The sequence below is a fragment of the Vipera berus genome, assembly GCF_964194415.1.
Source record: "Vipera berus genome assembly, chromosome: 11".
NCBI classification, from domain to species: domain Eukaryota; kingdom Metazoa; phylum Chordata; class Lepidosauria; order Squamata; family Viperidae; genus Vipera; species Vipera berus.
Genome location: NC_138214.1, coordinates 11478326 through 11506241, shown reverse-complemented (window position 1 = coordinate 11506241; position 27916 = coordinate 11478326). Strand labels below are relative to the sequence as shown.

Genomic DNA, 27916 nt, shown 5'->3' with positions numbered 1-27916 from the left:
GGGAGGGGGAAGGGGGGGTTTTTTAAAGGAAAATTGTATTTTAAAACTTTTCAATTAAAAAAAAAAAAAGAACAGTGGTCTTCAAACTTGGCCCTTTTATGGACTTCAACTCCCAGAATTCCTCAGCCAACATGGGGGAAATATGGCCCATTCATGACTTGTGGATTTCACCTCCCAGAATTCCTCAGCCAACATGAGGGAACTATGGACCCTTCATGACTTGTGGACTTCACCTCCCAGAATTCCTCAGCCAGGCAGGCTGTGGAATTGTGTTGGCTGTGGTTTGTAGAGCTGCTTTGTACCATCTCACCCAGTGGTGGGATTCAACCAGTTCACACCACTTCGGCAGAACCGGTAGCTAATTTTTTGTTGCCTGGGCCCAGAATGGACTTCCGGAAGCGGCATCCACACAGAGAACCGGTTGTTCACCTATTTGAATCCCACCACTGATCTCATCATTAAAAGCTTGGTGAAAGAGATTAATCCATTCACAAAAGGGTAAATGGAATGTGATTTGTAAGGCCAAACAAGTTCGCTAGACAAGGCAGGAGCTTCTTCACAAACTGAACTGGACCCACTTGCAGAAACAGGAGAAGCCAAAATGAGTAGATTCACCTCTCCCAGGTGTCAGCTTGCCGACCTCTCTGCATTTGGCAAAAGGGCCTTTGCCTTCCTGCCACTCCTATCTAGACTGCCTGGCAGCAAGCAGCGGCGGTGCCTGTCCATCCAGATCAGTTGTGTTGTAACCTGAAATAGATCCTCTCTAGCTGGATGCATGAAGCAGAAAACCCCCAAACATGACTTCTCTGGAGTGAAGCATCTCGGTCCAGCCCTCCTCCCTAATCCTACTTGAAATGCCTCAGCTGTTTGGAAACTCAACCCTTTTGCTTTTGATAGCTGTCTCCTTACTGCCTTGTGAAAGGCATACACTCGTGAAACGCTGCCAGTCCCGTTCTTAAAATAGGTCTCCTTTCCTTTCAGCTCCTAGCTAGCACACTCAACTCCTGCATGTTTGCTTTATTATTATTTTTTTAAAGCCTCGCCCTTCTAGGCTCCTTGGCTCAAGACCCTCTTCTCCCTTCCCTTTTCCACCATGAAGATCAAAATAGTAGCCCTTTTAGCTGCAATTCTGGGAGTCCTCAGCATCTTCCTTTTTCTAGTAGCCTTCGGGACAGATTACTGGCTGCTGGTGACCGAAAAGTGTGGAGGATTTGAAGCGAAGAACAGCAATCTCTCCTCTGAAAAGGTAAAAGTACCCCAAACTGTGTCACTCCAGAATATCATTATTGGGAGTTTACAAAGGAGCACGATTTGAAGGAGACTTCTGGAAACAAAAGGAAAACTCAGAAGTTGGGAATTTAATTCTCAGATGATTAGGGGACTGGAGGCTAAAACATATGAAGAACGGTTGCTAGAATTGGGTATGTCTAATTTAATGAAAAGAAGGACGAGGGGGGACGTGATAGCTGTGTTCCAATATCTCAGGGGCTGCCCCAAAGAAGAAGGGGTCAAGCTATTCTCCAAAACACCTAAAGGCAGGACAAGAAGCAACGGATGGAAACTAATCAAGGAGAGAAGCAACCTAGAATTAAGGGGACCTTTAGTTAGAACAATTAATCAGTGTTACAATTTGCCTGCAGAAGTTGTGAATGCTTCAACACTGGAGGTTTTTAAGAAGAGACTGGACACCCATTTGTCTGAAATGGTCTAGGGTTTCCTGCCTGAACAAGGGGTTGGACTAGAAGACCTCCAAGGTCCCTTCCAACTCTTATTATTCTGTATGCTGTAAATAAACAGTATACTCTATGTACCCTTGAGATAGAATGCTTTCTTAAGCAGTTGGATCGCAGAGTGTGTAATCTGTAAATCTTTACATATGAAATATTGTAGATTTAATTGATTGATCCCACGAGGCTCGACGGATTAATTCATCCATTGTTCTCTTTAAAAATTAGGAACATTCCTGCAGAAAACAAATAGGTTGCTGTCTGCCTTTCCCTACCCTTCCCTTCTTTGACTACTTAACTTTTTTCCCAGGAAAAGAGGAAGAGAAAGAACATTTTAGGTAGAAAATATTTCTGCCTGATACGCTGGGAAGATGAAACAATTTTATTAGCCTCCCAGGCTAATGAATCCAGCCTTCCCCCCCAAAAAATGAAGCTTGATAGGAAATGTACGTTTACGATTTTACAAGCTGAGATGCAAGTTCAGAAGTGGTGACAATCACTTAAAGAGACATAGGAGAAGTGGAGACAATGCGATTGGCACCCAGCTGAGTTTGCTTCTGGGTGGATTCTGGTTCTTTGTTATAGTACCAAAGCAGGGCAGATGGAGGGTGGGGGACCAGTAATTTGAAGTCCATAGGTCACTCTTTACTTAATCATAAAAACTGACTGTGAGTGAGCAGTTCAGATCTATTGTAAAGTCCATCTGGAAAGAAGATTAGGGAAGATAGTAGAAAATAAGGTGATATCTAAAAATATCTGTTTCCCCCCCCAATGGTAACTTTAGGAGGATGTGCCCCCTTAGAGAGCAAAATGTTAGGTCCACAGGTGTCACGCAGAGCCCTCTCTGTGGGCACGCGCACTGTCGCCCCAGTCCTAGGTCTTCAGCTGGGTTTTATAAAACCTTTTCGTTTTAGGCCTCCGCTGCCGTGTGCAAAAAAAAAAAAGGTTCAATCAATCAATTTCAACTTCTCGCGGGAAAAAAAAATCTTGCAAAGTTGGAATTGATTGAACTTTTTAATCCCATCCAGTCTGTCGTTACCACCACAGCCACGCCCACCCAATGGGCCATGCCCACCCAATGGGCCACACCCACCCAATGGGCCACACCCACCCAGCACCCGACGATACATAAGTGGGTTTGGGGTTGCAGCTTGGGCACTCGGTCTCTAAAAGGTTCGCCATCACTGCGTTAGGTGCACAAAATGTGGACCACACATTAAATTCCAGTTAAGATGATTTATTGTTCATGCCTATTCACAAGAATCTAGTCAACTAATGGTCATTACTAAACTGGCTCTAGATAAGAATCAACAGAATTCAAGAGGGGCTGGACTTAGACTGTGTGTGGGAATGTAATGACTCTAGGCCAGGGGTAGGCAACCTTGGCTCTTTTACGACTCGTGGACTTCAACTCCCAGAATTCCTGAGCCAGCATGAGTCCACGAGGTTGCCTACCCCTGGCTAGGCTGATTACTCTCTTGACTCCATCCTCAGCTCTGCCTGCTCTTCTTCTACATAAAACGTTGGAAAACACATTCTTTCTCTTTGAATGCAGATTTGACTTAGACCTAGGAATGCTTGGATGGGCTCTGATTTGAATTGAATGACGATTTTGACTCAGATCGTCGATCTGATCCCTAAACAGATAGGAAAAATCACCGATTTCTCTGTCTAAAAGGCAACTGCAAGCTTATCCTTTGTAAATTTGCCATGGTGGTGCAGCAGTTAAAAATGCAGTACTGCAGGCTACTTCGGCTGACTGCCGGCTGCCAGCAGTTCGGCAGTTCGATTCTAACCGGCTCAAGATTGACTCAGCCTTCCATCCTTCCGAGGTGGGTAAAATGAGGAGCCAGATTGTTGGGGGCAAGAGGCTGACTCTGTATAAACCATTTAGAGAAGGCTGTGGTGCACTGTGAAGCAGGACATACGTCTAAATGCTATTGCTATTGCTATTTCAATTCCCATTAGCCCAATCTTGGAGGACATCAAGCAGCTATCTCTTGCCATTCCTTATATAGCTGGGTTTTACCTCTGGCTGCGAGTTCCATTTTGCCACCCTTAGCCTGTGAATGTGCCACCCTGAAAGTGCAGGTAGCTTGGGCGCCGAGTGGAAAGCTAAAGATGAAACCCAAGGAGTTTGCACCCTACTTCTCAACGGTTCTGATTTGTTGTGAAAACAGGATGGAAAGCACGTCTGGAAAGAAGGTGACCAAGGGATCCTGACCTTCCATCATGAAGGTTTCTTTTGGCGATGCTGGTTCTTCGGCGAAGGTTACAGAGAGAGCATATGGAACTTCTGGTTTAGTGAGTATGAGAGGAAACAACGTCTGAATTCTCGTACATTCTGATCTCTTAAATGGAAGTCACCTGTTTGAGGTTCTCACCCATTTGTCTGGCTTATCCTGCTTTAGGGCTCCAACTGTACGCTTTTCCCCCCCCTCAAAAAGTCATCACGGATCTCTCTGCTCAGCCCACACTTCCCCAATTGGCACCTTGGGATCAGGTGAAAGAGGGGCAAGGATCGAAATGTCACTATACAGGTGGTCCTCGACTTACAGCAGTTCATTTAGTGACCGTTCAAAGTTACAGCAGCACTGGAAAAAGCGACTTATAACTGTTTTTCACACTTATGACCACTGCAGCGTCCCCAGGTGATCAAAATTCAGCCATTTGGCAACTGGCTCATATTTACGACAGTTGCAGTGTCCCAAAGTCACGTGATCCCCTTTTGTGACCTTCTGAGAAGCAAAGTCAATGGGGAAGTCAGATTCACTTAACAACCATGTTCCTAACTTATCAACTGCAGTGATTCACTTAACAACGGTGGCAAGAAAGGTCGTAAAACGGGGCAAACCCTGTTTTAAATCTCTCTTGCTTAGCAACATAAATTTTGGGCTCAGTTGTGATCATAAATCAAGGACCAGCCACGGTCCAACCCACTTGGGAAAGGGAAGGCAATAGCATTGCTTAACGCCCTACATCTGTCAAACCCAAAATGCCACAAAACTTTTATTTCTCCCCCCACCCCACCCCAAATGAATCAATACGATTTCTTTGGATTAGTTATCGGTCCGTGCACATGTAGTTTGAAAGTTCACGCACAACCCTCCTGGAGAGGGATGGGAGAACTTGCTGCAATTCACTGTGGCCAACGCACCACGGGACAGCTCCCCGTGGGACAATTCAACAATTCAATTTACTTATTTAAAATAATTTTTAAAAAAATGTTTTAATTTTTGTCAGTCACCTTTCATTTTGTCCTTCCTTTGGCATCCCTTTTTTAATGATTCGATTCCACTACTTCTTTGATATTAGTGAAACTTGTGTTCCACGGCAAGTTGTCCTGTGGTGAGTTGGCTGCGGCAAGTTGGCCACGGTGAGTTGGCCACGGCGAGTTGGCCGTGGTGAGTTGTCAGACATACACCCACCAGGAGCATCCCCATAACTAAATGTGCAAAGCATATCAATAGAGTCTAAGACGATTCCTTGCCTTGAACTTCCGGAAAGATCTGATAAAGCGCAGATAATTCTGGATTGCACATTAATGTAATAATGGAAGGCTTTCTAAAGCCTAATTATTGTTTCACAGGATATTACCTTAAGTCAAACGATCAAATTAAACCTCACTTGAGATGCATTCCCATGGTTTGAGATAACTAGGAGATCTTTTATGACTTCTGGTGTCTGTGTTAATGAGACCGATCACAGCAAATTCATTCAGCTGGATTTCGCTGCCCCCCCTTCTTTCTGCAGTTGCAATAATTAATGCAGTAGAAATTTCATTAGTCACTTTGCATGAACGAATGTCCATTTATTATGAAGGGCTCTCATTCGGTGGGAAACATTCTAAAGCAAAGTGGATAATCATTAATTAATTTGTTTAACATTCATCCTATTACTGTTCATCACGATAAGCTTTGGGGCCATTAATACCGGTGGGACTTTTCAAGAATCACGAAGCTCCTGTTCCTGGAAGGTTGTCAGTAACTCTGAAATAGTAGCCACGGTGATGCGGCGGATCTAACATAGCCTGGCTGACTTGGGGATAAAATGAGGGAAATTCAATCAGCACACTATTATTATTATTTAAGTTAACAACACAAAGTCTATTTCATCAAGTTGAGTATAGAAACTGCAAGGTAATACAGATAGTCCTCTATTTACGACTGGGATCAGAATTTCCACGGCTAAGCAAAGCGGATGTCAAATGAATCCCAACCCTTTTTGCCACAATTGTTAAGCGAATCACTGCACTTGTTAAGCAGATCACACTGTCGTTCAGTGAATCTGAGTTCCCCCGTTGACTTTGCTTGTCAGAAGCCACTGGGAAGGTCACAAACAGTGATCACACAGCCCTGGAACACCGCAACCCTTGTAAATGCATGCTGGTTACCAAGTGCCGGAATTTCCATCATGTAATCTTGGGGTTTGCTGCAATGGTTGTAAGTGCGAGAACTGGTTATAGGTCACTATAGGCCATTGGAACTTCAGCAGTCATTAAACGAATGGCTGTATGTCAAGGACTTATTATTGTAGTGTAGTGTAGATATTCCTTTTACAGATGGCCCTTGACTTTCAACCACACCTGAGCCCAAACATTTCTGCTGCTAAGCGAGACATTTGCCCTTTCTTGCCATAGCTGTTAAGTGAATCACGGCAGTTGCTAAATTAGTAACCCGGTTGTTAAGTGAATGTGGCTTCCCCATTGACTTTGCTTGTCAGAAGGTCACAAAAAAGGACCCAGATTGTTGGGGGCAATAAGCTGACTTTGTAATAATGCCGCTTGGGGTGTGTGTGAAAACCCTAACAAGCAGGCATATACATAGAATGAAGGCTACTGCTAAGCTTGTAAGCCGCCCTGAGTCTTCGGAGAAGGGCGGGATATAAATGTAATAAACAAAAGGGATTACGTGACCCTGGGACGCCGCAACCGTCATAAATACAAGTCAGTTGCCAAGTGTCTGAATTCTGATCACGTGACTCTGGGGATGGTGCAATGGTTGTGTGAAAAACGGTCCTGACACACTTTTTTTCAGTGCCGTTGTAACTTTCAGCGGTCGCTAAATGAAATGTTGCAAGTTAAGGACTACCTGTGTTATATACTTTTTTCTTTCTTTCCTTTGCCTTTGGTCACCATTCTGGGGCCCCATGTACCCGGGCAATTTTTTTTTTCTTCTGTGAATTTTCTGAACATGCCGATAATCCAGTTTTGTGTTTGTGTTGGTTTCATGCTAGCTACTTAAGAAGCAGCGATTAGAAAGAGACAACGTGAGCATTTAACACGGGAGGTTGTGCTGAGAGCTTTCTGCCAAACCCTCTCTTAAGTTTCTCTATTGAAAAGGGCCACGTTTTGCAATCTGCACAAAGTGTTTCATCAAGCAGGTCTGAGCTTTCTAGTCTTTATTTTGCTTCTCTGGGGAAAATTAAGGTGTAGGTGAGGCTTAATGCTTCACACATGCAAGGAACAACGAAGTCATCAGTTCTGAATTAGGCCTGTAATTGCAAGCTTCCTTAGCAAATGTGCAGAAAGCGAGCATCTGTTCTCTTTTAGCCTGTAACATGGTTATTAACGTGTGGTTGAATTGCCTGGATGCACTATAGAGAGTTATTCTCTGCAAAGAAGAACGACTTGGAAGCTCAGTGGTCATCAAACAGAGCCGTAGGCAAGTGTAAGCAAGTTCCTAGACCATAATATCTCACAGCGAGTTGGGTGAATTAGGGCTTGTAAACTCTGCATTATGGCTAAGGGTGTTGCTTATCCAAGAAATGATGCTGAAGCAGGGGTCTTCAACCTTGGCCCTTTTATGACTTGTGGACTTCAATTCCACGCTGGCTGAGGAATTCTGGGAGTTGAAGTCCACAAGTCATAAAAGGGCCAAGTTTGAAGACCCCTGTTTAAGAGGGCTGATAGTCCCTCAGTTAGTCCTCAGAAGATACTATCATTGTAATATTAAGGCAGTTTCTTATTCTCTCATGTGCCTTAATTGTGAGATACTTGAAGGAGGTTTGTGAGTGTGGCAATCACCAATTATATGAAGCAATCATCTTATAGGCTGCACCTGTCTTGGCTTCCCAGCTGTTGAGTCCCAAGGAAAGCTGTTATTCCAAGATACCTGGATAAGTACTTCAATGGGACCTTTACAGATGAGGAAGTCAGGATGAGCAAGGCAGCTGCAGTGTTAGAAAGGTAATTTTATAACACACATAAAGAGGTAGCATCCATTGTTGCTATCAAAAGATTTTGAAATTCCCAGGAGGCCAAGCAAAATGAAACACTTTTTTTTCACAATGGAAAAGAATATCAGGAAACTGGAAGGAAGAATTGGGCCTAATATTAAAGCTATTAGGCTGCCTTACAGAAGCAAGCCTGGTAGAATAGGATAGAACAGAGCTGGAAGGGACCTCGGAGGTCTTCTAGTCCAGCCCCCCGCTTAAGCAGGAGAACCTACACCATTCCAGACAAGTGACTGTCTAGTCTCTTCTTAAAAACCTCCAGTGATGGAGCACCCACGATTTCTGGGGGTAAGCTGTTCCACTGGTTAATTGTCCTCGCTGTTAGGAAGTTCCTCCTTAATTCCAGGTTGCTTCTCTCTTTGGTCAGTTTCCATCCATTGTTTCTCGTCCTGTCCTCTGGTGCTTGGGAAAATAATTTGACCCCCTCTTTTTTGTGGCAGCCCCTCAAAGACTGGAAGACTGCTATCATGTCACCCCTGTTTCTTTTCTTTAGACTAGTCAAACCCAAGTCCTATATTAACATACAGATAGTCCTTGACTTGCAACCACAATTGAGCCCCAAATTTCTGTAGTTAAGCAAGACAGTTAAGTGAGTTTTGTCCTGTTTTATGGCCTTTCTTGCCACAGTTGTTAAATGAACCACTGCAGTCGTTAAATTAGTGACACGGTGGTTAAGTGAATCTGGCTATCCCATTGACAGGTTGATTGCATGACCCCAGAAACAGTGCAACGGTCACAAATATGAACCAGACGTTTGATCATGTGACCATGAGGATATTTTTCCCCCAGTTCTTCAAATGGTCACTAAGTGAATGGCTGTAAATTGAGGAGTATCCCTATGTGTAGAATTGACGTGTAGCTGTTCAGCTCTATAAAAAAACAGACTAATCCTATCATTTCTTTCTTTCTCCAGCCAGCCAGGCCCACCCTAAACACTGTATGAACGCCTACCTGTTTCCAATGCCTATTGTGTTTGGGCCTCATCCTCACCCCTCTTATGACGCAACTGCAGGTATGTTCTGAGGAAAACTTGAATTCATAATATATTCTTCATACCTAGGCTTCATTTATGGTGCTAAGATGTACGGTAGTTGTTGTGTATGTAAATAGTTGCAAACAGGGAAGATTGCAGATTGCAAAGGTAGTGGGGTTTGAGCGGGAGATTCTGTTGCAATCATTGGTTGCCATAAACAAGAAGCGGGAAAATAGTCTCTAACGATTGGTTACAGTTCAAGCAGTTCCACTATAAAAAGGTTGCAACATTTGACAGTTGTCAGTTGACTTTGTGTATTCAATAAACTCATTCCTTGTTAAACCACTCTGAGTCCTCGTCTATCAGAACCAAACAATTGGCGACGAAGGTGGGATAGACAGAAGACCAGAGAATTGGCGGAATTGTCGCGCAAAGGCGGCAAATTCGAATACGTGTCAAAGTCAACCGAGCGGCCGCGGCAGAATAAAAAAAAAAAAATTCTCCGAATGGCGCAGATTGGGTCATTGAAGGAATTCGACCCAAACTTCCCCGAAGATTGGGAAGAATACGTCGGACAGGTCGAAGGGTTCCTGCTAGTGAACGGAATCACCGACGACCGGAAAAAAGCGGCAGCATTACTGACGATTTGCGGCACACCGGTCTATCGAGTCGCTGTCGGTCTGTGTCAACCGCAACCGGTCTCAAGCGTGCCGTATGCCGATCTCCTTGCCAAACTAAAGGTCCACTTTACACCTAGGAGATCCGAACTATTCTGGCGGCGCATCTTCGAGAAAAGAAACCAGAGGCCGGGAGAGTCCATACAAAAATTTGTCGCTGCCGTCAGGGAAGCCGCAGTACGATGTAAATACGATAATCTTGAAATAAGAATTCGTGACCGTGTAGTACTGGGCTTGAGGGACGAGCAGCTACAAAACAGAATTATATCCAAACCCACTGGCGATCTGCAGGAGGTGATCGACGAACTTCTAACGTACGAATCAACCGGGTATCGCGACCCCCCCCGCAGTAGCATGGCAGCATCATCCGAGATCAACCAAGAGGGCTATGCGGACTGCGGGGAGGCGGACCAGCAGTGGGAAGAAGATATCGCCGAAGTCTCCAGGCGATTCGGAAAATTGGCGCCAAGACCACCCAGAAGCGAAGGGCCCGAACCTAACCGACGTCAACAACCCGCAACTCCGCAAAGACAAGCGACAGGGCCACAACGCCCATGGAGGGACACCGCAACCAGACCGCGCGAAAATGAACCACAGAACCGGTGCGGCAGCTGCGGCGGCAACCATCCCCGCGCATCTTGCCGATTCCGCACCGCAAAGTGCAGGGCGTGTGGGAAGACCGGCCACATCCAGGCCATCTGCAGGAGCCGTGCTCGAGACAACCGCCTCCACGAAGTCGATGTGTGGCCCGAAGGTAAGGTAACCCCTAACGTTAGTGGCAAGGAGTCCCTTAAACCCTGGGTAAAAATTCCAAAATTAGGGGAGGTGGCTCGAGTCAACCGCAGGAGAATTGGGAAAAATGGCAATTTTCCAGAAGGGAAATTAAAAATCATAGTCCATCTGCAAGGGGTTCCATGCAGAATGGAAATCGACTCAGGGGCTTCAGTATCAATAATTTCCAGTGAAACCCTTGATAGGATTGAACAAATAAGTGGAAGAAAAATTCCACTTAGTTCAACAAAAATTCAATTAACCGATTTCCAAAAAAGCCCAATTAAAATAAAAGGGAAAATTAGTCTTCGCGTAGAATTTAAGGGATTTAAGGGGAATTTAGATTTAATAGTAACTGAGGGTCATAGGACTAGCCTAATTGGCATTAACTGGTTCCCTGCCCTGGGCATTTGGATCGGGGGAATAAATTCAATAATTAAAAATAAGACCCTCGAATCAGTCTGCAATGAATTTGCAGACGTATTCGACGGATCCCTCGGTAAATACAAAGGACCCCCAATTAAATTCAATCTAGACCCCTCAGTAAAACCTATCAGGCTTAAGGCCCGCAGGGTGCCTTTCGCCCTGAAGGAGAAAATCGAGGCCGAGCTCGAGAGGCTTGTAGGCCAAGGCGTGTTAGAACCTGTTGAGGGTGGTTTGTGGGAAACGCCGATTGTCACACCCCTCAAACCCAATGGGGATGTGAGAATCTGCGCTGACTACAAAGCCACCCTGAACATTGGAATGAAAAAACATGCTTACCCGGTCCCGACGGTGAAGCAGGTCCTCGCCACGATCCAGGACGGCGCCATGTTTGCCAAGCTAGACTTGGCGCATGCGTACTTACAGTTGACTGTTTCCGAAGAGGCTGCAGAAGCACAGACGATAGTTACCCACAAGGGGGCGTTCCGAGTCCACAGACTGCAATTTGGCATTGCAGCAGCTCCAGGCATCTTTCAAGAAGTGATGGAGAGGACCTTAAAGGGCATACCAGGTGTATGCCCTTACTTTGATGATGTCTTGATAGCTGGAAAAAATGAAGAAATGCTAGTGGAGCGGCTGGAACAGGTATTAGGAAGATTTAGAAGGGCTGGTTTAAAACTAAAAAGGGAAAAATGTTGCATTGGGGTTAAGTCCACTGATTTCTTGGGGTTCAGGATAGACAAAAATGGGGTCCATCCAACCCCTGAAAAAATAAAAGCAATTAAATTAGCTCCTGAGCCTAGGAACAAGGCTGAACTACAAGCCTTCCTTGGCTTAGTAAACTTCTACCATACATTTGTACCCCACAAGGCTGCCATTGCAGAACCTCTCCATAGGCTCTTAGATAAAAAGACTCCTTGGCAGTGGCAGAAGAAACATAGAATTAGTTTCCAAACGTTAAAAGACATTCTTTCCAGCCAATCAACTGTAACCCACTTCATAGAAAATAAACCAATTTACCTAGCGTGTGATGCTTCACCTTATGGTGTAGGGGCCGTGATCAGCCACTTAGACAACCAAGGAATGCAAAGACCAATAGCATATTATTCCAGGACACTAACCAAGGCAGAGCGGAACTACGCTCAGATAGACAGGGAAGCATTAGCAATCGTGGCTGGAGTTAAAAAGTTCCATGACTACCTATATGGAAGGAACTTTACCATACTGACAGACCACAAACCCCTGTTGGGACTGTTTACCACAGATAAACAGACTCCCCAAATCATGTCACCCCGGATGCTGAGATGGTCCATTTTCCTCTCAGCATACTCATTCTCTCTTCAATACAGACCGGGCAAGGACATGGGGCACGCAGATGCCCTTAGCAGACTGCCCTTAAACATCACCGAGGGTGACCCTGCCCCAGTGGGACAAATAATGTCCCTACAGGACATCCCTGACTTGCCTCTAACTGCTAAAGACATAGCTGCGGCAACAAATAATGACCACACTTTAAAGAGAGTAATGGCCTGGGTCCTGAGCGGGTGGCCTAATGCCAACCCGGATGAAAAATACATTCCCTATTTTAGAAGGAAAGATGAACTATCAGTTCATCTGGGTTGCTTACTGTGGGGAAATCGCGTGGTTATTCCTGGGATCCACAGATCAGCTATTCTATTAGAATTACATGAAGGACACCCAGGAATAGTACGGATGAAAGCGTTGGCTAGGAGTCACTTGTGGTGGCCAGGTCTGGACAACGACATTGAGGAATGTGTTGCAAATTGCCATTTGTGCCAACGTTCTAGGCCAGAACAACAACACACCCGTACGCATAAGTGGGAGATAGCTAGAAATCCTTGGTCCAGGATTCATATTGACTTTGCTGGACCCTTCCAAGGGTTAACATTCCTGGTGGTGGTTGATAGTTTCTCTAGGTGGCTAGAGGTAGTACCAGTTAGTTCAGTAACTTCAGGAAGAACAATACAGGTATTAAGGGGCCTCTTTGCCACTCATGGGTTACCGGATGTCATCGTGTCTGATAATGGGCCACAATTCACATCTATTGAATTCCAGGATTTCCTCAAGGTCAACTCGATTAAGCACAAGACATCAGCACCCTTCCACCCATCCACCAACGGCTTGGCTGAACGAAATGTGAGGACCACGAAAGACGCCTTAAAAAGAATCATTCGGGGTGACTGGCATCAAAGACTGGCCGAATTTTTGCTGGCCCAACATTCGACCCCATGCGCTGCTACAGGCAAAAGTCCAGCTGAAATGAGGTGGGGAAGGAGGTTGACCACCAAATTGGACAGATTACACCCTGACAGACTTATACCAAGCGCTGAATTGGACTTGCCAAATAGAACATTTAAAGTGGGGGAATTAATCTGGGCCAGGAACTATACCCAAGGGGACAAATGGATTCCAGGGGTGGTTACTGAAATCTTGGGTCCCTTGTCGTACATTATTGAGGGGGAAGGGAATAGGATCATTAAAAGACATCTAGATCAGCTGAGGAAGAGATCTAGTGGATGCTTGCCAGAAGATGGGGACCAAAATATATTGGGGGAAAACAGTACATCCAGGTTCAGTAATAACATCATGCCAGAGAGTGAGGGAGAGGAAAGGCAAAATAATTCACCCCCTGGTACTCAACAACAACCATTTAGTCAATTTGACTGGGTAGCGCCCCTGCGAGGTAGGCCAGTGACCACTAATCTTCAAGCACAAACAAATACACAAATCAGCAACAGGGAAACATCAGAGTCGGGTAGCCAAGAGCCCAGGTCCAACAGAGATAATCAGCCAAGCATAAATTCTGAAAAAGGGGTCCCTTGCAGCCAGAGCAATAGATACCCTTCTAGAATCCATAAGCCACCAAAATATCTAAAGGATTTTGTTCAGAAATAACAACAACTGGGGGGTAAGGGGTGTTGTGTATGTAAATAGTTGCAAACAGGGAAGATTGCAGATTGCAAAGGTAGTGGGGTTTGAGCGGGAGATTCTGTTGCAATCATTGGTTGCCATAAACAAGAAGCGGGAAAATAGTCTCTAACGATTGGTTACAGTTCAAGCAGTTCCACTATAAAAAGGTTGCAACATTTGACAGTTGTCAGTTGACTTTGTGTATTCAATAAACTCATTCCTTGTTAAACCACTCTGAGTCCTCGTCTATCAGAACCAAACAGTAGTTGTATGGCAATATGCAAACTCTCATTATCCCTCTTTGGGGGAGGGGGTCAAAAAAGTCAAGATCGAGACATGAGGGAAAGGCCCTCCTAAGGTATAACATCTCATGCTCAAGTAGGGGGTTGGACTAGGAGACCTCCAAGGTCCCTTCCACTGATTCTCTGATCTGCGCAGCATTTATGGCACTATATCTACCCCATTATACATTCCGAACTATCTGGCATAACTATGACTGCTAAAAGGTATACGTGGGTGAAGCTTTCTGCACACTGTAGCTTTGCATCCAACATAATCCAATCCCAAATGATTTTTGAGAAAACTCGAATGCATCAAGCTCCCTTCGTCCAGTGCGCTCCCACAGGGAGGGTCTTCTCAGGGTGCCGCCGATAAAAGACTGTCGGCGGAGAACACCCAGGGGAAGGGCCTTCTCTGTGGGTGCGCCTGCCCTCTGGAACCAGCTGCCCGTGGAGCTTAGGACTGCCCCTGACCTTCGCACATTTCGCCGGGACCTGAAAACCTGGCTCTTTGAGCTCTCTGGCCCAGGCTGAGAATTTTTAACTGGGGTTTTTAATTTTAGGGATGATTTAATCTTTTTTAATTTGTTTTTTGTACTGGTTGTTTTAATACCCTGTAAACCGCCCTGAGTCCTTCGGGAAAGGGCGGTATATAAATTTAATAAAATAAATAAATAAATAAATAAATCTCAGCTCGTCTCTCTCTTTTCCTTTTCAAACATTGGGGGGTAAAAGTAGATCTCCTCGCATTGATATTTTTTCCCATGTACCCTGATTGTATAGCTTGCTGGACTCAACTTGTGGTGTGTCTTTTCATCTGTGCATAGTGTACAGGGGATTCTGGACAGTCCTGATTGTCCTGGCCATCACTGCCAGCCTTGTAGGAATGTTTTTGCTGGTGTGCGGTGTGCCCTTTGTCAATGCGAGATTCTATAAAGTTGGAGGCGGATTCCTTATTGCTGCTGGTAAGTGACCACTGCAGTGTTCACTGCTTTAGTTGCCTGGATTGCTAAAATCCTGAGCATGCACGCATAACCGCATGCAAATGTGTGTAAGAGACTTGATGTGTAATGTGCACTTAACAAGCAAGGCAGTTGCATGTTTCTATTAGTCTTACCCACCACTCTTCAGAAATACTGGAATTTAAAAGCTCTAGAATTTTAGACTAGCTTGTGTGAATTTGGGGAGCTGTAGTCTCTGCGCATTTGGGCAGCTGTGGCTTCAAGGAAGCAGTATGGACCCTTCCATAGATAGAGGATTGGCTTTGAATCTTAGTTTAGTTACCTAATGCTTGCTTGAAAGGAATGCACTTTTGAACTTATTATCTGACTTATTATTCTTGCAGACAAGGGTAAAGCAGATGTTCTAAAAACAGGAGGGCTTAGACATTGATATTTGTGTTAGAACATTGCTGGAGAACAATGGAACATAACATCGTGTCTCGTGTGTTAAATGGAATTCTCCTTTAGTTTGGTCTTTCTATATCAGGGTTCCTTAACGTAGAATTGGAACTGAAATAACTTGAATCATCGCTCTGATGATTCGGATTGACCTTCCAAGTAGAATCATTTAACTCAGAGGGGTTCAATTTCTTCTGAGAGAAGAAATTCTCAAGTCGTAAAGTTGCTAAGATTGGACACCCTTGATTTAAATGGAGTTGTTGTTCTGCATTGGTTTCATGTATACCTGCCAATTGCATGAACAGATTCTTTCCCTAGGAATAGCTTAAAAATATAATAGGTTGGGATGAAACCTTGCACCTAGGACCCAATCATTTTAAAAGTATTTATCTGAATACCAATACTTTACTCAACTATACAGTTATGAGTGGTGAGAATATATGTGGGCACTTTCTAGGAAATTTTACATCTGGTGTGACTAGTAACCTTATAGTACTTTGATGCAGAATGAGGAACTGAGGGTGGCCATTTAGTTTTATGACGAGCAATATTTAAATATGGATATGGTACTATATCAGTAATATGAATTTTTGTACAGAGCCCAGAATCTCTGAATTGACGCACTATAGAAATCATTATAGTCATCCTCATTTCAGCCACAGTCTATCTGCTGCAGGACGAAGGCCTCTTCCCCAGGTTTCCAACCAATATGGCCCTGAGCTTTCTTTTGCCAATGGGATCCACCCTACTTGTTGATGTCATTGCTCCATCTGGTTTTATGTCTCTTTTGTGAATCCTTTTCATCAAGAGGGATCCATTCTGTGACTGTCTTGGTCCATCTGCCCTCAGTTCTTCTTGCTATGTGACCATCCCATTTCCATTTCCATTCTTTTACTCTCTTGATGATATTGTATAGTTTTGCTTGTTCCCTAATCCATGTGCAGGTCTAAGACCACACTTGGAATACTGCATCCAGTTCTGGTCACCACAGTATAAAAAACAGATGTAGAAACCCTGGAAAGAGTGCAGAGAACAGAACAGAACAGAACAGAACAGAACAGAACAGAACAGAACAGAATAGAATAGAATAGAACAGAACAGAACAGAACAGAATAGAATAGAATAGAATAGAATAGAATAGAATAGAATAGAATGGGACCTTAGAGGTCTTCTAGTCCAGCCCCCTGCTCAAGCAGGAGAACCTACATCGTCTCAGACAGGTGAATGTCTAGTCTCTTCTTAAAAACCTCCAGTGATGGAGCGCCCACAATTTCTGAAAGCAAGCCGTTTCCACTGGTTAATTGTTCTCACTGTTAGGAAGTTTCTCCTTAATTCCAAGTTGCTTCTCTCTTTGAAGGAGGAGGAGAAGGAGAAGAAGAAGGAGGAGGAGGAGGAGGAGGAGGAGGAGGAGGAGGAGGAGGAGGAGGAGGAGGATTAGGGGGCTGGAGGCTAAGACAAAGAATGGTTGCAGGAATTGGGTATGTCTAGTTTAATGAAAAGAAGACATAATAGCAGTGTTCCAATATCTGAGATGCTCCTACAAAGATGAGGGGGTCAAACTATTCTCCAAAGCACCAAAAGGCAAGACGAGAAACAATGGATGGAAACTAACCAAAGAGAAAAGCAATCTAGAACTAAGGAGAAATTTCCTAAGGGTGAGAGCAATCAATTAATAGAGCAACTTGCCTTCATCACTAGAGGCTTTCCAAAAGAGACTGGACACTAATTTATCTGAAATGGAATAGGGTCTTCTACTGAAGCAGGGGGCTGGATGAGAAGATCTCCAGGGTCTCTTCTAACTAACTCTGTTATTCTATGTTCTAGATCCTTTCTATTTTGCCTTGTAATGCCGAGCATATGTCTTTCCATGGCTCTTTGCACCACATAATGTAAAGCAAATAAATAAATCAGAGTGACAAGATAATATTTCGCAGATGGACTAAACAGCTCCACATTTTAGTCCTCTAGCAGTTACTGTAGTTTTGCTAATTATTGTGTGTGTGTGTGTGTGTGTGTGTCTGTCTGTCTTTATATTCTTATTTGGTACAGTAGTTGCAGTGGGAGAGCCTTATTTGTCATCTGCTATGGATGGCAGATCGGCTGTAATTAACTTTTGTATCCCAGTAATTGTTCCTCAGAGAAAGGTGAAAGTGCTTATAATTCATCAAGAGGGAAATTTGTCTGGAGAATTAAGTTCTGAGGGAGGAAATCAGGAGGCTGTCCTTTGAAGTCTCGAAGTAAAGCTTTCTCCACTGAAATAATATTCTGGAATGTTCTTCCCATAATTTGGTGGCCTCATTATCAAACTTCTTCTAGGGGAAGGGTTAAGCCTTTGGGGTAAAAACCAGATGTACAAGGCAAAGTTCATGCAAATGTTTAAAATAATAAAAGCTGCTAGTTTTTTTTAAGCACTCTGGCGCTTCAACTTTATTAGAGGGCTTCCCAACCTCAGTTAGCAAATGGTCCTTTTTTTTCTTTGCTGCCCAGAAGCCTTTTATCCTGGGATGCTTTTTAATCCCCTTGGACAGGTTTTCCCAAGATGCTTTTTTTTCAGCTGATAATTTATGGATCAGTATGTGGAGGGAGGGACGCGGTGGCTCAGTGGGTTAGGACGATGAGCTTGTCGATCAGAAGGTCGGCAGTTTGGCGGGTTGAATCCTGAGTGCCGCGTAACAGAGTGAGCGCCTGTTACTCGTCCCAGCTTCTGCCCACCTAGCAGTTCGAAAGCACGTAAAAATGCAAGTATAAAAATAGGGACCACTACGGTGGGAAGGTAACATCGTTCCGTGCGCCTTTGACGTCTAGTCATGCCGGCCACATGACCACAGAGATGTCCTCGGACAAGCGCTGGCTCTTTGGCTTTGAAATGGGGATGAGCACCGGCCCCTAGAGTTGGAAACGACTAGCACGCATGTGCGGGGGAACCTTTACCTTACCTTTTTATGTGGAGGGAAGAAGGGGTGCGTGGATCAGTAGTTAAAGATGCTTAGCTCGTCAGTGGAAAGCTAACATCCCAGGTTTGAGACCCAAGCGCCAGGTGACAGGGTGAGCTCCTGTTGCTTGCCCCAGCTCCTGCCCACCTAGCAGTTCAACAGCATGCAAGTGCGAGTAGATAAAAAGGCACCACTCTGGTGGAAAGTAACAGCATTCTTTGCACCTTGGCATATAGTCATGCTAGCCACATGACCACGGAAAAAGGTCTTTGGACAAAGCTGGTTTTTTGCCTAAGAAGTAGAGATGAACACCACCCCGTAGAGGCAGATACAACTGGACAGGTGAAACTTTTACCTTTATGTTGAGGAAAGGGTTGCATTGTCTTAGCAAGTTGGATGAACTCGGTGGCCCCATTAGATGCCATACATTAAATGAATGCAACAGTTGGGTTTTGCTAAATGGAATGTAGAGTTTGAGAATGTGTCTTCTACATGTCTTCTAAGTTTACTTATTGCTTGGGTTTCTAAGTCAGAAATTTGGAAATGTGAGGCCCGTGATTTTAGTTTACAAAAAAAAAAAAAAAACCACAGAGAAAAGTTGGAATGGAGCATTGGGTCATAGAGACTATGCTGGGTGGCTAGAAGGGATGTTGAAAAGCAGACTTGTCATCTTGTTTTGGCTAGCTTTGGAATGAAAATGCCTGCCTTAGCCAACAGCCATTTTATGAAGATATCTATGATAAGCTTTCATAGAATTCCCGATTTATCCTATAATTCTCCCTTGCCCAAAGATAGCTAAATTAAGATGGCTTGGGGCCGTAACAAGGGAATATCACACTGGAGGTAGTTGTTTAATTAAGAGGCAGTCCCACCCTCCCCATCTTTTAACTATATTTTATCTTGATTGGAACTTTTATTTTTATTCTTTTAAAGAACTGTATTTATTAGGATTTTAATGTTGTAATGCTGCCCAGAGTTGTTCCTTAAAAGATGGGCGGCAAATAAATTAAACGAATAAATAGATTGATAAACAGATGAATAATCTAGATCCTTTTTTGCAAAGCTCATTTACAAGAAATCCAAAATATACAATAGTGAAGACCTCGGGATATTATTTGTATTATAGGGATGCAGAGCAGGTGAGCTATATTTCAAAATATCCCCTTGTGGGTTTTTTTTAAATTTTATTTTAATCAAGAAAGCTCAGCAAATTGAGGTGAAGCAGGAGTGGGCATGAAACAATATGGGACAAGTCAACGCTAATCAGATTGTGGCCAAATTGGAGGGGGTACCTTTTCGAGAAAGCCTCAAAAAGCCAGCTTTTTTTCTTCAGAAGGCAACTGGGCTTTTTTTTTCTTCTTGAGGAAGAAGAAAACATTTTGCTTCTCATCCAAGAAGCTTCATCAGTTCTGATGGCGGGGGGTGGAGATGGAAGGATAGGTACCAGCAGTGCTTTTTTTGTAAAAGAAAAAGGTGCTGGAACTCACACACGTCATACAACCCGCCTTGCCTACCCTACAAGGTTCCATCCAAAAAAGGTGCTGGAACTCCGTTCTGAGCGTTCTATGAGAAAAAAAGCCCTGGGTACCAGTTGAAACCAGATAGTGGTGAGATGGGAAGGATTGCATTTCTTTGTAGTCATCTGGTCATTAACACTCTACCTGAGAGCTTTTGAGGCCACTTGGAGGTTTATCTGTGCCCTCGGGGTCATCTGAACTAGGGTGAAATTGGTTGTGGAAACTTCTTGGAACTGCTGCAAGGGCTGCATTGTACTGATGGGTGGGGTCTTATTCCTCCCCCTCTGTTGAGGGAGGGCTGTTCAATTCTACCGTAGATTGATTCTTTCCCCGCTCTTTCTAACCAACTGTCCTCTCTGTCCAAAATGTGGAGGAAGAAGTAAAAAAAAAATAACTTTAAAACTTGTGGAATTTCATGTTCCCAATGGCCAAATTGGATCAGTCAGCATATAAAAAGCTGTTCTTCCCCAATTAAAATCACAGATTTCAGAAGTTATCACATTAGACGCCCTCTTTTTAAGCAGTTTTCATTGCATTAGATCCTTTCTTTCTAAGAACAGACCGCAGTTATTTATGCTATTTTAAGCATATCCATCTGGCAGTTGTCCAGCTAACTTAACAAATCTTGCTGTGGGAGATTGTTTTGGAGAACACTTTCAGAGGAAAGAGAATAAGAAAAGAGGGGAAAAATTGACCATCTTGCTTGAAGGTTATTCAAGTGAAAAAGGAAAAGCTGTGATATTGATTGCTTCTGGTTCATTTCCCTCACCAAGTTCCTCGTTGGCTTCGTTGCCAACTTGCCTTTCAAAGGAGTATAACTCAGTAACCCAACAGTGGCTCTTCTGCCAAATGTTCTTAACCATGTTTGACATATGAAGCTTAGTTTGCAAGGATTTCCTTTTGGCTTGTATATCCAGGAGAGAGAGAGAGAGAGAGAGAGAGAGAGAGAAAAGCAGCCTCATTAAAGGCTAATTTCCACATGTCAAGGAAATATGTCTAAGCTGGGGCAACGAACTATCTAAGGGGGCTTTCAAGATTTTAACAGTAATCTATGGAATTTATTGAGAAATGCAGCTTCCCCCCAACTCATTCTTTTTCTCTCTGTCTTTTTATCTCACGCACCCTTGTGCACACACATAGGCAATGAGAGCCAATGTTTGTTTGTGTCAGAAGCATCAGAATTAACTAAGGCATACTACCATACGACATGAAATTTAAAATATCAAATACAAGATTAAAATACGTACAAGTTAAACAGATCTTGCCCAGAAACTAGCAACATTAATTGTGTTTGGTCACCCAGCCAGCAGGTCCTCAAGTGGGCACAAAGGACCGATATGCATATGTGTTGTTGTCTGCATGTCACCACAATTGCAAAGGGCAGAAGTCACCGGACAGCCCCATTTGTTCAGAGTATCTCTGGATCAATGGTGGGATTCAAATATGTGAACAACCGGTTCTCTGTGTGGGTGCCACTTCCGGGAAGTCCATTCTGGGCCTGGGCAACAAAAAAATAGCTACTGGTTCTGCCGAACTGGTGCGAACCGGCTGAATCTCACCACTGCTCTGGATCTTGTTGTACCTGTGCACAGTCTACTCAACAATTTACATACTTCCCAGCTTTCATCCAACCTAGGTGCCAGCTCCTCAGTTGGTTCCATTCAGTCTTGGTTCTTTGTAGCTTTCCATACGTCCTCTCTGCTTCTACACTTTTCAAAGTCTTCTTGAGGAACCTTTTCCTAGATCTTAATCTCTGACAAACTGGTTGTAGTCCAGAGAGACTTGTGTCTACTGTTGTCTAGATATTGATGATTTAAATCTCTCTCTGTGTGCTTCTCTTTGAACAGCAGGCAGGCCAATGCTGGCTAGTTACAGATAGTCCTTAACTTACAACAATTCGCACTGGGGAAAAAAGGGACTTATTACCGTTTTTCACACTTATGACCATGGCAGCATCCCCACGGTCACGTAATTTACCTTCAGAAGCTTGACAACTGACTCATCTCTATGGGCTAATCAATAAAGACTCATCTCTGTGATGGTTGCAGTGTCCCCCGGGGTCATGTGATCCCCTTTTGTGACCTTCCGATCAGTAAAGTCATTGGGGGAGCCAGATTCAGTTAACAACTGAGCAATTGCAATGATTCACTTAACAACAGTGGCAAGAAAGGTCGTCAAATGGGGCAAAACTCACCTAAAAATGTCTCACTTTGCAACAGAGGGCTCAGTTGTGATCATAAGTTAAGAACTCCCTGTATGCCATATCGAAGCCACATCATGAAATTCAGGATATGTCAATCAATCATCTCTTTTAGCAAAATATTAAAGATGGTCTTCCTGGAAATTATGTGGTGGACTCTTGTACATTCCAAGAATATGCCTTGAGCCATAGTGGCAATCCAAATGAAAAATAGTTTGTGTTCATGATAAGGTCGCCTCCTAATTAGGCAACGACTAACTTGGTCTTCAATTATTCTTTCCAGCTCATGATCAGAGTTCCATGAGGTTGTTTAAATGGAATCAGCAGAAAAATACAGCCTACTGCTTTGATTCAGAGCTGCTTTCTCAAAGTTCCAAACTGTGACAGCTATAAACTGTTCGCATTTCACGTGGTTTGGCGCTCTCGAAATTTGCTAGGGAAGATCTCAACATCTCATTATTTTTTATTAGAGTTCTGAAGTTTCAGCTAGGCACGGAGGTGAGAAGAAAGGGGACCGAGGTTCATTTCCTTATAATTAGCAAATTATAGATAAATTCTGCAAGTTCCAAAGCAAGCCAGGAGTTCACCCACATCCCTCTGCAATTAGCCAATGAGGTTTCACGAGGCTGTGAACCCCAAAAGGAAGGTAGGAGGGTTGAGTTGCACGATTTACTCAGAATGACGGTGCTGCTCGCCTGGAAGTTAGAAAGCCTTCTGGTTAGCCCCTTGACAATTGCAATGAGGATAGAAAGGAGAAAAAGTTTCATATCATGGTTCAATTCTCTCACCATTAAATTCTCTCCAGAAGAGACAATTAACCCGCATCAAGCACGGAGATGCAAATGTAGAGTTAATCTCGTGCCTTTCATGCATACAGGCAGAAAGGGGGTTGAAAGGGAAAAAAAAAGAAAAGAAAGGAGAGCAAAGCAAAGTTGAATGCTGTGCGTCTCGGTGGGCTGCAGTTCAAATTTGGGGAAAATTTGGGTCATTTATGGTGGGTACCTCTGAAAGAAAAGGGAGGATGAAGGAAGTCATATCCCACCCTCCCTCTTGTTCCCAATATATCTGCCCCAACGTATCTGTCTTCTGTTTTTATAAGTTTTATTTTTATCCCACCTTTATTGGTTTTATAAATAACTCTTCCAGTCTTGAAGTGTTCTCACTTATTCTTCCCTGAAATATCAACCAGTAAAATTAGGTGAATTTAAGGTCAGTGGCAGGATCTCTCTCTCTCTCTCTCTCTCTCTCTCTCTCTCTCTCTCTCTCTCTCTCTCTCTCTCTCTCTCTCTCTCTCTCTCTCTCTCTCTCTCTCTCTCTCTCTCTCTCTCTCTCTCTCTCTCTCTCTTCTATTATCTATCATCTATCATCTATCATCTATCATCTACCATCTCTCTCTCTCTTTCCATCTATCATCTCTCTCTCTCTTCCTATCCTATCCTGTCCTATCCTATCCTATCCTATCCTATCCTATCCTATCCTATCCTATCCTATCCTATCCTATCCTATCCTATCCTATCCTATCCTATCCTATCCTATCCTATCCATTAAAGTAGATAGGATTCTGGGTGTCTCACAAGTACATACGCTAAATCCACAATCAGCAGCTCATCTCAAGCAAGACAATTGCAAAATTAAAACCTGGCATGAAGAAGAACTGTTACCTCTTGCTCCCCAAATTTTTCATGGAGGAGTATAGTAGTATCTTGCTCTGATTCTAAAAGGGTTAGGATAACATGGTCACAAACTTAGCTTGGGGGTCAAGCTGTTCCATAGGTTGGGGCCACCATAAAGATGAGCTACTTTGAACTATCCCCTTCTAATGTGGGGAAGGGGCCTTCACCCTCTGTTTTCCCAGGTTCACATACACAGGACAGGCAGATTACATGGGGAAGAGATTCAATAAGGGGGTTTATTATTACCTATTCATAATAACAAACACTTTGAACTGGGTTGGAAGCAACCTACATTGGTTACACAGAATAGATATAACTTGCTATAGAAGCTCATACGTATCAGGAGATGAATGTATAACTTCTGAGTGTCCAAGCAGTAGTTCAGAGATGTCAGATAAGGACATGAGTCTCCTGTTCCCCCAAAAAGCTTGATCCCATGTCTACAGAAAACCAGATTTTGTTGAAAAGAAGGCTTTTGTTATCTTTGTCCTGCCCTGCAAGTTTTTAAAATGCTTTTGGTTGGAAAGAAGGAAAATGCTAGGTGAGGTGGAGATTACCGATTAATACACTAAATAAAAAAGACAAATCCAAAATTGCAACAACATCCATTTGGCCCAATATTTGTAGAACAACATCTATCTTGCAAATGACAAAGGAGAGGGGAAAATTGTGAGTTAAACAGACAGGATCAAACAAATTCCAATGCAGACTTTTGGAGAAGAGGGTGTATGTATGTATGTAGGCATGTATAAAAAATCTCAGAAATCAGAGAGCTACAAAGATAGCAATATAAGAAATGTGAAAAAAGGGTTTTATGCAGATCTGTGGGATCAAGGAAAATGGCAGTGAAAAAGAACCAAATTTAAAATAATGTAAGCACATTTCTTAGAATGATCCCAATTGCTTCACAAAAAATAAGAAGAAATGTGGTCCAAATGAAAAAAAAAATGAGGACAAGCAAAGGTACAGAAATATGAATTTATACGACTCATACTTATAAGCTCATGTTATAATCTCTGTGGAATTTTCTTCATTTGATCATTCTGCTACTCAGCTGAAATTCTGAAGGAAGCTTTTATTTTTAAGTGCAGAAAATTAGCTGAGAGTTACCTGTAAAGGCTTGCTTTTGGCAACTGTTTCTTCATGCTACTTTTGGGTGCTTTTAACTGGCATTGGCATTTTATTTGTTCTAAGTTTTCTTTTTATGTGAGGTCATTTGTGCATCTATAGGTTTGCAGCAAATATAAAGTTGAGTGAGAAAAGCCATCCTAATTTGATTTATTTACTGCCTTTAAACTTGCCCTTCCACTATACTGTAGGTTCAAGAGGGTGTATGCATTTCTCTTCATTTTACCCTTTCACCAATGACTACCTGAGACAGGTTGGGCTAAAAGATAGTGACTACATTCAAGCAGTGACTAGCACTGATGATGTAATCTAGTTTGGTAATGCAATGTCTGCAAGAAAACAACCAGGCTCAGAGAGTACCAAGGACCTCACAAATTCGGCAGTGAATTCCCTTGGTTGAGTAGAGACTTAAATCTAGAAATTAACATCATATCCGTTTCAGCAGATGAAGGTAACATATTTGGAACAAGCAAATGAAGCCATTCTGGGCCTCAGTGGCTACTTTCAACTTCTCTGGTTCTGTCCAACAGGAAGACTTGTGTCAAAAAATAACCTTCGATTTGAAATAGGGTTCAAAAGCTTTATAAATTGAATGTACACACTGGATCTTCAATTCCGTCACCCCTTAAAAGCAACTGGCATCTTTTGCAGATCTGGGGCATTTATTTACAGAGGGCAGGAACCAACTTGTCCAAGTTTAAAGCTTCTTTAATGAAAGGGAAACATTGTGGAGCTAGCTAAACAGTCACCAGTCGGACCAATGGTATGTACAGGGATTCCTCAATCAGCAAGCACTCATTCGGTGATTGTTCGAAGTTGTCACAGCATCAAACAAGGGCACTTAACAACTGTTCTCTGTAGTTGTGGTCATCATCATATGCCACAGTCATGTGATCGCTATTTGTGACCTTCATTGCTGGCTTCCAAGAAGCCAGCAGAAGGTTGCAAACAGCAACCGTGTGACAGTGGGACATTGTAAATGCTTGGGATTCATCTCTAACAATGCCAACTGGGATTGCTAGAACTACTGTCGTAAGTTAGCACGACAGTGATCTTGCATTTTAAGCGACAGAATTGCCAGTCCCGATTACCTTCATTAAGGACTACCTTCAATTTTCTGTTGGTTTCATCCAGGGAATGGAACTTTTTCTCTTGCTAGGATGTCAGATATATTTTTTCTTCTCTCTCATTTTTCCTCTTTCTTTCTTTCTCTCTCTCTCTCTCATTTTGTCAAACAGGAAGTTTATTTACCCTGCTCATATTTATGTTTGTGGTGTGGAAGGAATTTGCTGCTGATCTCCGTAAATACATCTTACTGGAAAGAAGTGAAAGGTGCCCAGATGACATACCTCTATCTGTTTATTATGGCTGGTCTTTTATGTTTGCGGCTGCTGGGATACCATTAGTGCTGAGTTCAGGTCTTCTCTTCTATCTGGTTGGACACACCATCCTGAAGGAGCTTGAGTAAATGAGAGGAGGATGCTCCTTAGCTACCACCTAGGAAGGATAATTGTCTTCTTAGTTGTCCCAAAGGTGCTTTTTCAAGAGGCAACTGGACTTTCTTATTTTTCTTTGAAGACATCCAGGGAGATTCTTCAGTTCTGCAAACTGAACTGAACTGAACCAAAACTGAAGGAGCTTCTTGGATGAGAAGCAAAACGTCTTCAAGGAAAAACAAAGAAAGTCCAGTTGCCTCTTGAAAAAGCACCTTTGGGACAATCATGACCTGGATGACTGAGAATCTCCATAGACATATGTTTTTCCTATTTATTTCTAGAATGAGTGATATTGTGCCAGGGGTATTAAGCAATGGTGTGGAAAATAGTAGATTAGGCACACAGATTCTAATATTTACATTGTTTCATTGGGTTTTTTTTAATGGTCATGATTTCCATAACTATTTCTGAGAGGAGCCAAGTAAGTAAGCAATTTTGTTTTCTGAGTAGATTTGGGATTTCCAGGTAAGAACTGTCAAGACCCATCAAACTGATGGGTTCCTGGATTTCTTGGCTGGAGACTGGAATTATTATAGACTTGGATTATTGGTGCTCCATCACTTTGCCTTCAAAAAAAGATTCTGTCTATTTGGTGTAAACAAATAAAGGATCAAACCCTATTGGATTTCTCTGTGTTGTCTCTGAACTTGGCCTGACATCAATCAAGTCCAAGCTACAGCCATCATCAGCCATTCAGTCATGTCCGATCTTTGGCCTCTCTCTGGATTAGCATCTCCATGCCCTTCTATCCCACATTGCCTCCTTCAGATCCTCCATGGTCATCCTGGTGTCATCCTTCATGGTGTTCAGCCAATGGGTGCTAGGGCAGCCCCCTTCTCCTTTTTTCTGATGATCACTCCCAGCATGATAGATTTTTCAAATGAGTCAGCTCACATGACATGGCCAAAGCATGACAGCCTTTGTCTAACCTACTAGATATATGCTGAGAGATTCTAGATATATCAGAGACTCCCATCACATTTCCTGGGTCCTTGCCCTGAGATTACAATTGCTACTTCTCTCTAGAACATGAAAGTGATCTGTCTACTTTTTCATGTTCCTCTTACTGCTTGCCAGCTTGCAGAGAGCAGATGAACCTGCATTAGCAATGAGAGGGAGACATAAAACAAAGATTGTGAGAATTGATTGGGTTCCAAATGATGCCAATCTATGCACTGACTCAATTCTCCTGTCTCTGAGTAATCCATATCATTGGTTTTATTGTTGGATGAGAAGATTATATATGGCTTTTTTTGAGGGGTCCTTGGTGCTCTCTGAGCTTGGTTGCTTTCTTGCAGATATTTCATTATGGTGCCACTGATGATGTTACCTAGTTGGGTAATGAAACATTTGCAAGAAAACAACCAAGCTCAGAGAACACCAAAGACCCCTCATTTCAACCCTGAGCTACAAATATTCTCCTTTGTGTCTTTTTCTTCACAACAGTATTTATGTTTTCTTGGCTTTCGGAATAGTCAAAGTCTCATAGTAATGAAACAGCTCAGGAAAAAAATGGCATAATAGATGCTTATAATAATTGGCCTGATTGAAACTG

General features: G+C 43.1%; 1 protein-coding gene across 2 annotated transcripts; it reads left to right on the top strand.

Moving 5' to 3' along the window:
* The first annotated feature begins 989 nt into the window (after window positions 1–989).
* LOC308672989 (transmembrane protein 182-like) lies at window positions 990–27148 on the top strand. Of its 2 annotated transcripts, XM_081336322.1 has the most exons (5): window positions 990–1246; window positions 3908–4031; window positions 8875–8973; window positions 14842–14979; window positions 26104–27147. In XM_081336322.1, the coding sequence occupies exons 1-5, from the start codon at window positions 1094–1096 to the stop codon at window positions 26331–26333; spliced, it is 744 nt and encodes a 247-aa protein (XP_081192448.1). In that variant the 5' UTR covers window positions 990–1093; the 3' UTR covers window positions 26334–27147. The 2 variants fall into 2 exon arrangements, with proteins under 2 accessions (XP_081192448.1, XP_081192449.1); XM_081336323.1 differs by lacking the exon at window positions 14842–14979 and having other exon boundaries at window positions 26104–27148.
* The last annotated feature ends 768 nt before the right edge of the window (window positions 27149–27916 follow it).